This window comes from Vulpes lagopus, chromosome 4 (genome assembly GCF_018345385.1).
Source record: "Vulpes lagopus strain Blue_001 chromosome 4, ASM1834538v1, whole genome shotgun sequence".
Classification (NCBI taxonomy): Eukaryota; Metazoa; Chordata; class Mammalia; order Carnivora; family Canidae; genus Vulpes; species Vulpes lagopus.
The window spans coordinates 121,420,288-121,435,278 of NC_054827.1; the positions used below are offsets into that span (position 1 = coordinate 121,420,288).

The 14,991-nt window shown below is 41.9% G+C and overlaps 1 protein-coding gene across 3 annotated transcripts in view; it reads right to left on the reverse strand.

The window, feature by feature from the left end:
* Nucleotides 1-14,991, reverse strand: part of HTT (huntingtin) — a 143,724-nt gene that overhangs the window by 83,698 nt on the left and 45,035 nt on the right. For all 3 annotated transcript variants that reach the window (XM_041751539.1, XM_041751538.1, XM_041751540.1), the window contains 12 exons: nt 14,476-14,837; nt 11,817-11,940; nt 11,440-11,558; nt 9,546-9,657; nt 9,168-9,305; nt 8,166-8,324; nt 7,983-8,080; nt 6,752-6,891; nt 5,779-5,842; nt 5,433-5,533; nt 2,841-2,987; nt 901-1,021 (listed from right to left, as the gene is read on the reverse strand). In XM_041751539.1, the coding sequence (XP_041607473.1) occupies nt 901-1,021; nt 2,841-2,987; nt 5,433-5,533; nt 5,779-5,842; nt 6,752-6,891; nt 7,983-8,080; nt 8,166-8,324; nt 9,168-9,305; nt 9,546-9,657; nt 11,440-11,558; nt 11,817-11,940; nt 14,476-14,837 (1,685 nt within the window). The remainder of the gene's footprint in view (nt 1-900; nt 1,022-2,840; nt 2,988-5,432; nt 5,534-5,778; nt 5,843-6,751; nt 6,892-7,982; nt 8,081-8,165; nt 8,325-9,167; nt 9,306-9,545; nt 9,658-11,439; nt 11,559-11,816; nt 11,941-14,475; nt 14,838-14,991) is intronic.

Consider the following 14,991-nt stretch of genomic DNA (forward strand, 5'->3'; position numbering starts at 1 on the left):
ATTGTTGGCGTTTTTTACAACAGGTAAGCATTTCTTCTGTCACATAAAATAAATGTTAAGCATTAACCTGGTACTCAGCAAATTAACACTACTTTGTATAACGTTCTCTATTTCTTTTTTTTTTAACGTTCTCTATTTCTAATGACGAAAGTTACCTTTGTTCGTTTTAGAAAACTTATAAATATCTAAAAAAGATAAAGAAGGAAACAAAAATCACAGTCCTAATATTCATTTTGGCCATTTTCTGCCAGTCAGTTTCCTGAGTATGTGAGAATGTCCACACATGAACAGGACTTCACAACAGAGATCGGGCTACATGCAAGCACCCCAGGCCTCTTCCCAGTCTGTAACTATTATAATCCAAATTCCATCCTTCTATAGCATAAAACATCCCCTATAGCATGTTAATAGGTGCGTAATAAATACGCTACCGTATATGGAGTTTCGCCGGAATCAGAATTTAATCATCTGTGCATTCTTGGACAGCACGGTTCCTTCCCAATGTCATCGTCACAGATAATGATACAAGTACATTACACAAACACTTTAGCTGGTATTTCTGATTCCTTCTCCTTGGTGAACATCACACATCACTGAGGCAGTTCTATTGGAGGTATTTCGAACTTCTAACATGTTACCAACTCAGAGTATGGCAGCTTTTATTCTCAGTTTCATGTCTTCTGTATCGGCTGGGTATTTTACAATGAGCATGTAGTACTTTCATAAGCAGAAAAACAAACCGTTGTTTACATTTCCATTAGAATAAACCCAGATTCTGCTCCCAGAAGCACAAGTTCTCAGTGAGCCCTGTGTTCAAGAGCTCTCACACAGCAACTCACCATGAAAACCCGGCTGCACAAACCCAGAATCAATTTTGCAAAGCCAACCAAGGAGACTTACTGTGAGCGCGCGTGTGGTTGACGTGACCAATTCGCGGGAAACTGCTGCAATGACTCTGGAGAGGTTGTTTTCCACAGTGACGTCTGTCATGCTCGGTAGTAAGTTATAGCCTCTGTAGATTCTAATGAGAAAAACATGGAGACTAAAAACTACTATTAAAGCTTATGGTACTTCCAAAATTCAAATGGCACTTCAAAGTTTAAGATTAAAGCCCATGAGATGTTACAGCAGTTTTGACTTTGAAGTGAACAACAGACTGGACATGAACCACATATCACTACAGTGGTGGCACAAAGTCCCCTCCTGGTCCCAGCTCATCCTGAACATCTGCGCCACAGAGCCCAGGTAGACTGCCCAGCCATAGCCTTCCTTGCCTGCTTGCCTGCCACCTCTCCATACATCCAAAGCAACTATTTTTCAAACTTTTAAGCTGGGAAAAAATCCTTCTTGAAGCTACTCCTGATTCCAGGGAAGAAGAAAGTACTCGTCCCACTGTGGGGCTGCCAAGGTGCTTCCCAACACTGCACTCATGGCACATACTGATTTCAACCCCTTGTTGAAGTTATATACAAATTCTAAGTCACCCACCCTGTAAGCGGAGCCCACACAGGATTAGTGCTGGATTCACTTCTGAATCCCTTAGTGTCCTCAGAACTCAACAACAAAACTCAGGAGAAGACTTCTTTTATCTTCCCACATCAATTCTCAAAGAGCTGCTAGCTAAGGTGCAAAACAGTGCCACATCACTGGCCATGGTGCTTTCCACCCAAGAGCCAAAGCAAGACAGCCAATGTCCAAAGGCCAGCCTAAGTATGAAACTGGGAAGACTTTCAAAGTTTTATTGAAAAAAAAAAAAAAAACAAAGTTTTATTGAGATACCAATTTGAATGCAAATATTATACTCATCTCTGCTGGCATTCTCTGAAATGACACTCAGAAACCATTTACCCTAAGATTGCTCAACTCCTGATAATGAGATACCATCATGCTGCTTTTGCTTATCTTAGAGGAACCTTTTCAGAGAGAAGAAAACATCACTTCTTTCAGAAGAAGTGATAAAAACACTTCTTAGGTTTAAAAAAATTTTTCTCTGAGAAAATTATTTCCATGTGTTTTTTAAAGCAATCTTTACATGAGAAGACATAATATCTACTGAGGAGTAGCTTCCAAATTTGACAAGCTGAATTTCAAATTCAAAACAAAAGCATCAAGCAAACATCTCAGCCTTGATATCTAAACTTTTAAATAAAATTGCCACTAACAGAAAGGAGAGCTACATATAAAAATTCATTTTAAAAATAACATTTAAGACACACAGTGAAAACTGCACAATAATCTTTTATGACCACTTCTGCAAGCTTCTTTGCAAACTAAAATTCTAAGGAATGACTGCTTCATTAAAGCATTTCTGTACTAACGACTTCCAGTCTGTGTGCTTACCTGAGACCAGATGTGAGCAGACTGTGTGCCAACGGCAATGGCATTTAAAAGCTTCTCACAAGAGACATAAATAGTGGTTAACTGCAAACCACTGTGCACCAGTAGCCAATCCTACCTAACACTGCCACTCTCAATAGCCCAGTTACCTAAAGGCCGGGGAGGGGGGAATGACATAACCACATCATACTCTTCACTGGCAACACAAATTGAAAAAGTCATCAGACAGGTTTTTAGATAAGACACAGCATAAATGGCACACACAAAAACCCATTTATCAGTATGTGATTAGAAGATTCACAAAGTCCCTGTGACTATAGCAGAGCCTGCTAAATGAAGAGGCAGGCAGCGAATTCCGAAGATCACCTACGCAAACACCCTCATACCTGAAGCTCCTTCTCTAGAAAGCACGATGTGTTACATCAGAGCCCTGAAGAAAGGTGTCAGGAAAGGGCACCCCCCACCCCCCACCGCCAACGTTAGGATGCACGCAGCGCGCATACCTGGTTATGGTGCTGACGGAGAAGTGAGATGGAGGCTGCGCCTCGTGCATGAGGAGCTTCAGGTAAACACTGCTTTGATCTCGCGCCACAGCCACCACGGGGTCAGCTTGTCCTTGGTCGCACTTATAAAACAGCTTTGGGACAAGCCTATCAGAGAAATAAGGTGTATTTACTGACAGAAGTCTATGAAATTCACCTGTGATTCCCCACCCTTCTCTGCTGAGGTGGTTAGGCCTGAAGGACAGAACAGCACCTGCCACCCTCATAGGGCCTTCCAGCACACCAGAATGGGGCTTCTGGCTATGGGACCAATCACCTGCACACCAGTCACACCAACCCCGAAATAACTAGGTGCTGTACTTGCTTTTTGTCTGCCGTACAATTAAGTACTTTTCTCTACATGTGATAAAATGCTTTGATTTCAAGTTCTCTTTCTAGTCATCTTGAGCCAGATGAACAAGTACATGAAGCCACTGTCCATGGAAAGTACTGAGCACAGGGCAGATCTGAACGCCAGGGGCTGGCCCTTACTCGCTTTTGCAATTCTGCCTGCAAAACCATCACACACATTCCCAGACGGTGAAGCTCTAGCTAAGGACCCTCACAAATCTAAACTCAAAAGCAGAACACAGGCAACATTTCCTAAAAGAACAGAAGGGTTCGTTTCTGCAATCAACACTGGGCATATTTTGCATGAGTGTACTCATACACTTGTGGACAGGACTCAGAACTTTTAGAAACAATCAACTATTTTATCACATTTGTTTGCAAACTCTAGTATCTTTAATTAAAATCTCTCTGCTATGGAGATATGGTCATAAGTACAATTTTTTCTAAGGTAAAATAAATGGTTATCATTTGCAGAAAATGGTAAAGGTCTAAAATCATTGATTAGGCAAGTCATACAAACCCAATTTAGTGCATGAAAAGGTACACCTCACATGTAATCAAGAAATATGCAAATGATGATGAAAACAGAAAAAATATACATCAAAATGGAACTTCGGTTTTGCATAGTCTGATCACAAAGATTTTTATTTCCTATTTTGTATTTTCCCTAAATTTTGTTTGTAAATGTGTTACTTTTAAAAGAGAAGTTATTTTAAAAAGAAATACCCATTTCTGCCTCAACAACTGACACATGTTCAACCTTTTTTGAAATATTTGTTTTGGTGAGAAGAATCATATTCTGGTCGTTAAGAGTAGAGACTGGTATGTTTCCGAAGAACAATTTCACGTACCAAAACCCATAAAAAATCCACTTCTAGGTACTGACCCAAAGGAAGTGAGAACATATGTCCACACAAAGTCTTATGGGCAAATGTTCAACCAACACAATTCACAGTAGCCAAAAAAGTGGAAATAATATAAATCACCTGGTGAATGGATAAAGAAAATACAGTATCACCCACATAATGGAACACTATGCAGCAATAAAAGGAACACACTACGGGCACACACAACAGCAGGGATGAACCTTGAAAACCAAGGGAAAAAAGCCAGAGGCCAAAGTCCATCTACTGTATGATCCCATTTACATGAAATATCCAGAAAAAGAAGTGGATTCGTGATTGCCTGGGGCTGGGAGTTATTGCAAACGGGCACAAGGGATCTTTCTGGGGTGATGGAAATGTTCTAAAACTGGGATGGTTGATGGTTACACAATTTTGTAAGTTCACTATAATTAAATTGTGTACTTAAAATGTTAAGGGATCTTAGAAAATCATACTTCAGTAAAGCTATGAAAAACTTAAAAAAACAACAAAACATCAAAAAAGCTTGGCCTAGTAACCCAACTTACAAGAATTAATTCTAAGGAAAAAATGTATATGTAAACGTTTATGTATAACAGTATTTATGAGCATTATTCATTATTTAAGTCAAAGAAAACTTAATAGCCAACCGAATAATATTTATACAAAAGTTTGTCACAACTACAGAATACTGGCCACTAAAATTTCTTTTTCTGAAACAGTATGCATAGCTTTCACTGATCTCATAGTGTATGACACATCACACATTTCAGTACTAAAATATAAACATTATGTGAATACAGGGTGCTGCCCTAGACATCACTGGTGGTTACAATTTCTTTTTTAGAAAAGTCTGATAGCAGGAAGACGTAATAACATAGTACGTGGAAATGATCAGATCACAAAATCGCACATACACATGGCCCCAATTTTGAAGAAGAGACCTGTACACAGGATATATACCTCAACATATTCACAGTGATATCTCTGATAGCAGAACTGAAGACGATTTCTATTTTCTTCGCGTGCTCTTCTCTATATTTCAAACTTCTGACAAGGAAAGCACATCACTTTTACACTAGGAGGCTACACTGTTTTGCAGTTTTCACCCTCACTTTAGACTTGTGCACGGTAAATAGTCTCTCTTCTGATGGTTTCAAAGGAGCTGAAAGTAAAGTGAGCACCCAGGATCTGGCAATGCTCACCTACTCTCTGGATGATCCAACTCCCTTCCTCTTACTGCTTTAGTGCTTCCACAATGAAAAGTGAGCAGTGAGAAAATGCTTGGAAAATACCTCATTAAAAAAAAAGAAAAAAAAGAAAAAAAAAAAGAAAATACCTCATTAATGCCGCTGCAGCAACATGCCGCACTCTGGGGTCCTCATCCCCAAGCAGATAGATGACAACATCATGGAGCACTCGTTCTTGTAGTTTTAAGAGCTTCGGAGAAAAGTATAACAGAAATAGATAAAACATCTGTATTTAACCCAATTTCAGGTAAGATATTTTGGAAGGCCACTGAGTAAGAGCTCACGATCACTAGTCTTACTCACATACACAATCACAACTGTCACAACCTGAATCCCGGAGTCCATCTGATACAGAGCACACTCAGAGGAGACACACACCCCTAGGAAAGTGCAACTCCTAGCAGTTACACAGCCTCATAAAAATGAACTGCTTACCCCTGTGTAATGATGAGTCCCTCTGTGCAGGTTTTCTGCTTTTGTCTCCAAAAAGCTCACCAACCTAACAAAGGAACATTTTTAACACAAAACAATTTAGTTACTCCACAAATACCCAGTGTCAGCCTGCCAGACCCTGATGGGACACAGAAGGCGGTGGTGGTGGCAGGGGTTGTCCAGCCACCGGGGAAGACCGGAGAGGTAGCACCTCTCAGACCCACAGAAGGACAAAGGTTTTTAAGTAAACAGACTTCATATTCCTCTCCTCATTTCAGACTCAGTAAACCATTTTTCTTCAAAATAAATATCAACATCTATTATTGTGACTCTGAGCGGCCTGGGATTCCTCACGCCCGCCACACAGGGTCCCTCTCTACAAGGCAGAGCTGAGAGCAACCCCTAATCCACAGAGATGTTATGTGGGAGAAAGTAACTAACCACAGAAAGCACTAACCCCCGAGCCAGGCATGTAACAGGCACTTTGTAACAGTGGCTTGAAAAATACTGAAATGCCTAAATACTAAAAATTTCCCCTTCAAAAAGAAAGAACTGAAAGAAAACATCTTAAACCAAACTTACTCTTAGAAAATGAAAAAGGCATCAAGTTATTGTTTAATTGCAGTGAGTATAGCTGGGCTCTGTGATCCAGGTTCGGTACAAAGAGGAGGAAGTTCCCCTTCACTTACAAGCAGAAGTAAGGTAAGTTTGAAATTGCTTGTTCTCGCCATCCAGAACCTTCAGATGACTAAAACCACCAGAGAGACCTACTATTCTACCCGTGTTTTAAGATCCCAAGCACAGAGCAAGCTGAGAAAGCGTCAGCTCTCCACACCACCCACACTCCCGACTCACAGCTTACTTGACAACCATCATGAATTAGTATGTGAAGCAACTGTCCCGGCCCTTTCAATATTCCTAGTTCAAACTCCCAAAGAGCTTTGGTTTCCTAACCTCATGAACCTGATTCACTTACCGAAAGTCAATCTCTGCAAGAGTTTCCAAGAGCTCTGTCCTCACCAACCAGTAGGAACTATCCCTCAGGGTCAGCACGTTGGTGATCAGCTGTAATCCCAATTCACTATAGCTACTGCTGCAGAGACTCATGACACAGTGCTGGAAGACAAGACCACCAAGGAACGGCATCAGGGTCAACCCTACACCGTCACTGCTGCCTCACAGTTACGACATCACGCCTCCATACCCGATTCTTCCTCTTCTAACTGCAGCCGGGATGCTGCACTTTTCCCCTCAGAAATGTCATTAACTCAAGTTTAAAACTAAACATGTCCTTTTCATATCACCTTCTTTCTTTCTTCCCTTCTTCCTCCCGTTTCTGTCTTGGTCATGGCCTCTACTCCCAGACGCCAATTTCACGACCATGTATCAGTGGTAAACCACTCCATTCTAAAACAAGTCTCAGACCCAGGACCAACTCTGGACCCCTGTCCTTTGCTAAGTGGCCATGTACTCTTCAGCCCACTGTGATGGCACAGCTCCCGTGGCTGTACCCTTCCTGCCCCTCTGTGCACATGCAGGCACTTGCACACAGCGTGTGCAAGCTAACTCCAGGTCAGCAACCTGCCATGCTGTTGGCATACTTCCCTCTGCTCCCAGAGGGACGGACCACCTGAAACCTGGCAAACATTTGGAACTAAGAACAATTCTGGCCATGAAATTGTGAAAAGGGAAGGTATCCTAATTAATTTGACAACTATTAGGTTTTTGCTTTTTTACTGGTCAATCTTTACTGTTTTTGATTGGCCAATAGTGATTTATGGAACATCTGATCTACAAAGATTCACCACACTGCTGTGTCAAGGCTGGAGGCGCTGCACAGACCTCACACAGAGGTCACTAAATAACCTCACAGCTCCCATTAACTCAGCACTCTATGGGCCTGAGAGCACCAGTGGTGTCTAATTCAACAGGTTTTATGCTTCATGTTAGCAAGGTGTAAAGCAAGATCCTTTAGGAAAGGAGCATTTCAAACAAATACCCTGAGTATTAAAACTTATGCTACACTCTATTAAATAAACCTTTCTTGGTAATGCTTTCTGCAATGGAGTCGTGGACACATCCATGTTTACTGTTGTTCACAGCTTTAGAAGGTCTACGAATATTTAGCATTAAACACAATTTTAATGGTAACAAAGGTAAAATTTCCACTAATCAAAGAATTGATTTTCACAAAAGATTATACTTACCCTCACAGCTGTACAAGCCAACTTGCAAGTAACAGAAGATTCATCCTTCAAAGTTTTCTGCAGCAAAGGAACACAGTCCGCCAGAGAAAATGTACTTCCTAACCAGAAGAGCAAACAGCGCCTTTATGCAAACTTGAACTACAGAGTTCTACCTAGGAAATACACTGCAAGTTCTGCCATTACCTGTCAGGGTCCTGACGGTGCCCATCCAATCTCCCACCTGGAAGCGGGATCTGCTGAGGATAGAGGAGATGAGGGTTCCGCAGAGAACGGCCGTGGCTCCTCTGACTTGGGGGTCTCCGTGGTCGATGTAGTTCAGGATGTCTGACACATACTGCTCCTCTGTAGAGATAAATTGCCCAGCCACTGTACAAGCCCCTACCATCCATTTTCTAACTCAGAAGAAAAGTTTAATTCTCAGGAAAGGAAAAAAAAAAAAGAAGAAGAAAGGCGAGGGAGGATTCCAAATCTAGAATATAGATTTGGTAAAAAAATATCATGGGGTTTAAAGATTCTAGATTCATCATAGCCGTGATATCACTTCAACACAATAGATGTTCTGGATTATAATTCCAGGCTGCCAGCCAATAATCAAAATTCTAAGATTTCACTTAAAAAAATAAAAAAGATTAGAGAAACTCAAACTAGTCCACACTTACCTAATATGAATTCAAAAGCACAAGTGTGTCCCCTCGCCCAAAGAAAGGGGGAGAACTCGGGAGGGTAATTTTAGAAGTGGGGTTCCTCCCCCATTTACTCCAACATGAGAGAATGTCCCAGAACGTGTGCTACAGGAGCCTGGATCTGCTGGTGCTCTGCTGGTCTCGGGTCGCACTTGTCTCTGAGTGTGAACATCTGGCCTGGCTGAGTGTGACCCAAAGCAATTTTGATTATACAAAATTTGTGCTTTTGGTATAAATCCAATATGTATGTAAACTGGCTCTTATGTTCCCACATTTCTATTGTTTCATCATGTGTGTTTAAACTAAACATTGCATCTACAGGGAGTCCAAAAAACAAAAAACATTATGATTTATGTGCTTTATATACAGCTACAACACAGTTCAAAAATGCCACAAATTAACTCAAAAAACATTACTCTAAACTAAAATAGCCAAGATGATCTGAAATAGTTTTCAAAGCAATGATTAAACATGAGGAATAGGCTGTGAACTTGTAACATACCAGGGTATTCCATGGTGTCAAGAGGTACTTTATAAAGTTTGCTGAAGAAAGATTCAGGATGAAGGGCCACAGCAGCTCCAACACAGCTGAGTGCCAGTGCCTTCACACTGACCCGCACGTCCCTGTCTGGAACCAAAACTGCAAGGAAGGCAGCAAAGTGACCTTCAAAGTGGCAGACAGCTAGTTTCCACATAAACAAAACAAGACCCAGGAACCCAGCTCCCCCATCACTCCCTCCTTCTCCCATCAGTGAAAAGGACCACCGCTCACCCCAGACTCTACTCCCTCCCTCTGCTGTGGTGATGAGGCACCAGTCACCAAGTTGACCTTGAGACCTAGGCACTTCCCTCAGCTCTGTACTTGCTCTGCTATACATACCATTTTTTTCCCCAGTCAGCAAAAATGATGCACACAGGAGGCGGACACAATGGACAAGAGGAACAGAATCATCATCGGTAGACTGTCCTATGTCACCTTTGATCCGGCAAGGCTACAACAAAGAAATGGACACTTTCTTATGATCGTTTGTCTTATGATCAAGGAACCACTATAGTCACTCGTCAGTGTGTTCAAAAAATAGGTCCAGAGCAGCAACTATGCCAGGTGCTGGGGACACAGAGATACCTATCTCTGTCCCATGAAAGCCTGGCCTTAGACCATGCTGGAACAGATCCAGAGTGGTCAGAGGCAGCTACACTGTAGGGTCACGGAGACTGTGGCGGGGAGAAGTCCAATGCGTGGGGGGGGGGGGGGGGGGGCACCAGCACTCAGGAGAGGCTGTTGGGAAAGGACAGGATGAACCACCATCTACACAAGGGGAAGCACTCAGGCACAGAGTGCAAGAGCCCTGGGAATGCCCAAAGCAGAGATGGCACAGACACATCTGTGCCTGAGCAGGACTTGGAAGGAAGTGCAGAGACTGGGCAGCTACAGAGGGACTATGGACAATTTCTCACCTTCGGGGAATTTAGAACTGAGAAGACAAGACACTTATAAGCAGTAAGCAATAGAGAGAGATTTTACAGACAATTCAATGGATAACTTAACAACAAAAAATTCCTAAGCCTGATTAAAAACCGAGCGAAGGGCTTGAACAGACATTTCTCCAAAGACAACATACAAATGGCCAGTAAACACAGGAAGAGATGTCCCCCATCACTCATCATTAGGGAATGCAAGTCAAAACAAGTCAAAATCACAATGATCTACAACCTCACTCCCAGTAGGATGGCTACTCCAAAAAAAAAAAAAAAAAAAAAAAAGCCAGAAAATGACAAGCCTTGGGCGAGGACATGGGGAAAACTGGAACCCAACATGTCGCTGGTGGGATGCAAACCGGTGCAGCTATCAGGGAAAGCAGTGTGCAGGGATCTCGAAAAAAACTAAAACTAGAACTACCCTATGACTCTGCAATCCCACTTCTGGGTGTACATCCAAAAGATGCCTACATGCCAGGTTCCTAGCAGCATCACTCATAATAGCCAAAAGACAGAAGCAACCCAAGTGCCTATCAACAGATGAACAGAAAAACAATATGTGGTCCATCCACACAGTGAGGTATTACTCAGTCTTATGGAGGAAGACACCTCTTACAACATGGATGAACACTGAGAACATTTACCAAGTGAAATGTTACCAAGCCGGTCACAAAAGAACAAAGACTGCCTGGTTCCACTTAGCTGAGCTTCCCCTCGAATAGTCACATATAGACACAACGCAGATGGTGGGAGCCAGGGGCCAGGAGAAGGAAGGATGGGAAGTTAGTGGTTAATGGGGACAGAGCTTCAATCTGGGGAGATGAAGAGCTCTGGAGATGGAGGGTGGTGATAGCTGCACAATGTGAATGCACTTATGCCATGGAGCTGTACACTTCACACGGTTACAATCATAAATTTTATATTTTATGTATTTTACCACTATAAACAATCAAATGAATAATTCAATGAATAAAAACAAGAAATGCTCCAAGACTATGCACGACCATCAAATGAATGGCCCAAGAAATCAGGGGAGATAGGAATCAGTACAAGGCAGATTTGTCTGAGAAGGACTCTCAAGGAGGCAGAACTCCAGGTAGTTCTCAAGGGTCTGGGTAGTACCTGGAGGGGCAGAAAAGAAGAGCACACCCAGGAAGGGGTTGATATTTAGGGGGAATAGCGGAGTAGAAGCTCAGAGATGGGAAAGCGAGGAGCACAGCAGACAGGAGCCAGAGTGATTTTAAACTCTCACAAGAGCTCAGAATGCCAAGTGTTCTCATGCCCAAATATCTCACCTTGTTTTCTTGATCTCCTGGTTCGGTAACTTCATCTCTGGAGACAAATTTGTCTATACTGCTGTCAGAGGGCTGTCTGCTGTGGCCCATGCTTTTCAATAAATGTGCTTGCTGAAGGGCTTCAAAATCAGAGAAATCAAGATTGAGTGACAAGTTTCTAGTTCAAGAAATCAATATGCATATTTACACAAAGTCCACATGAAAGTTCAGGATTTAGACCAAAACCAAGGACAGTCATTCCTCAACTAACCTTCCACATTTGCTATTTACAGCTCAGAAAACAAAGCTATCTAAAGATCTCTTCCTGGAAGCTAAGGTAAAAGAGATGTCAGGTTGAAACCAGATTATTCCACAGTGCACTGCTGATGTCCACATACCAACTGAAGAGGTTCTGAAAGCATCTGCATCCTCATCTGGAAGAATGCCTGCGGCTTCCTCATCCTCGTCCTGTGGCTGTCCAATCTGCATCCCCGAATACTGGCTGTCAGCACCATCTAACACCTGCACGGTTCGAGAGGGGCCGGTGAGGGTTCTGAAGGGACACCACCGAGGGACAGACTCTCCCACATGGAAAGGTAAAGCCAGAAACCACACGGACCACATCTTGTGCACTCACACAAAGGTCATTTCCTGAAACGCACAATAGGCATGCGTATCAGTGATCAAGCTTCACTGATCACACACTGCTACTACATTATAAAGAGCTTTACAACTATAAACATGCCAAAGAAATTCCAATCTGAAAATTTCTCGTGATATTAAAAAAAACCTCTAAACAAAAATTTTATCTTCATAAACAAGTTTTACAGTAAGTCAACAATGAGGAACATTTTTTAGACAAACACCTAACACGTCAGGTTAGCTTCTAAACTGCTAGGACTAAATCAACTAAGTTTTGGATACAATATGTCATAGATTTAGCCTTAAGCTTGGATTATGATTCCATATTGCAAGATTTTTCACATTCACTTGAAATCCCAGGTAATTTACTTGGAAAACTGAATGATAAAAACTCTATATCTTACTAATTACTGAAATAAATTCTGTATCATTAAGAAGTCAGTCCAAAATCCTTAGAATTAAATAAAATACATCAAGCTACATGTTCAAAACCAACCAAGAAAGAAATGATTTCTTCCACTTTCCCAATTAGTTTATCAAAAAATCCTTACCTCGGTTTTTTAAAAAAAAGGATTAAAATGAGAAATTTTACAATAAAAAACAATACTTTTTGAGTATTTTACTACAATGCGTCACTTCCCTTAATCTTTGTACATCTTAACAGCATAAGTACTGTCACCCTCAATATATGGATAAGAAAACTGAGGCAAGAAGGGACACAAACACTCCCAGATACACAACTAGGAAATGGCAGAGCCAAAATTCTCATCCTGGTGGTTCCCAGCAGCAGCCCCTTGGCCACCATACTGGACTGTCTCATGAGGATATTCCCTATCCCCTTCACTTTGTTTCTTTTTCTCTATGGCATTCATTACCATCTGACTACGTATTTGTTTAGTGAATGATTATTAGCTCATTATCTGCCGCCTACACACATGCACACCCATGGCCTAATGACCAAACCTGGCCCATCTATTTCTGTAAATAAAGTTTTATTGGAATACTAATTTGTTTATCAACATATAGTTGATAGCCACTTTGACACCACAATGGCAGAGAGGAGCACATGACAGAGTATGTATGGCTCGGAAAACCAAAGATCTTTGCTGCCTGGTCCAATGTGGAAGAAGTTTCTTGACTCCTACCCTAGAACATCAGCTTCATGTGAGCAGTTTTGCATGTGTGCCCTCTACATCTGAAGCTTGTGAACAACCTTGGAACTTAATAGGCACTCAATATACTTGTTCAGGAAAAATATTAATGATTATATAACAGACATGGAAGCACCTCATACACCAGAACTTCACCAATGTGGGAATTATCAAGGGAAGATGCTCATTCTCTCTATGGGCCTGAGAGACCTGCAGAGGCCCCACTCCCAGCACTGTTACCCAGTGAATAACAGGGTAATTTTCAAAGACTGAAAGTTTTCAGAATTTCTTATCGTCCTTCATTCCTATTTCTAACAAATCCACCAGAAATCATCCATGGAAGCTGGTGTAATAAACACACAACAGAATCTCCCCTGACACACTTAACACACTGCTACTGAGCCAGCACTATCCCAACCTTCTCTTCTCCCTGCATACTGGCTAGAACTTGTTCACCCTTTCCTTACTTAAAATCCTTTCCCACTGTTCCAATTATCTGTCTTCTAGTTAAAAACTCCAACTGTGAACCCACTTCTCTACCCAAGGAACTGTAAACCCACATGGCCATCAGAAACCACATCCATGTGACACCCTACAACTGCTCAGTAGGGACATGCAAGTGTTTTATCCCATGATTTTCATTTCATTCAATCCTTCTGCATTCATCCACATTAAAAAAAAAAAATGTTCTTAATAAAATCTATTAAATAGTAGCAGAACACTTAATATTACAAATTGTTTTTTAAAAATAGTGTGTTAAACTCTGTATCACTTTTACCAAACTTGGTGATTAAACCATCCTTTTAAGTGTCTCTTGTCCACTAGCTCAGAGACCAGAAATACTTAAACCCATGTTCTATAAGATAGGTTGTAGAAGGTTTTGAAAAGCCAAAAAATGTTAAAATAATGCACAACATTAATGTTTTTAATTACAGTGCATTAAGACCACAGACCTGTTAAGCTCCTTACAGATTTTTTAAAATAACGATTTAATCTGTGCCCAGTAAGTTCTTAAAAAATTTAAAATGCACCCAATTTTATCAAAGTTCATATTATCAACTAACCTAATTTCTGACCTCCATGGTCAACACAAATGACATTCAGCCATTTCCTTTAGTGAGGGTCTCAAAGATGGGATTGAACTCCCCATTAATGACCTGAGCTAGTGACCTCTGCTCTCTTATTAGCCAATTAGATGGGGAGAGGAAAATAAGCAGGAGGGTCTAGTCTGGGCCTGTAGGCAAGACTCCTCCCACCGACTTACAATTTCAGAACTGTCTGAGGGGGTCACAGCTGAATCCGGCCCTTCAGTGGTGGTCTGGGAGCTGTCGCTGACCGGGGAGGAGGCCTGGGTGCCATCGTTCAGGTCCATGGCTGGATCCGACGGGACAGCACTGATCTGGCTGGAGCTGTGGCTCAAGATGTCCTCCTCATCCCCATCGGTGGCAGCACTCGCCAGGTCACAGCTGGTCAGATCCACTGAGTCTGGCTGCAGTGTGTGCTGTGACCGGGGCTGCTCGGTGATGATGTCATGCCCCACGGAGTCGGTGGCTGAACTGGCAGAGCCAGGAGTAGAGACCCCGGAAGAGGCAGCCAGCTCACCACCAATCTCACCCTTGACCGAGGCTGAAGACAAAGAAATACTCATTCCTCAAAGGGCCAGGAAAAATGTTCAACAGGGAATCAATGTTTACAAAACATTCACCCCAAATTCATTGTATCAAATGTTTTAACTGCAAAAAATCATGAAATACAGTGAAAATATGAACTAGTAAATTTC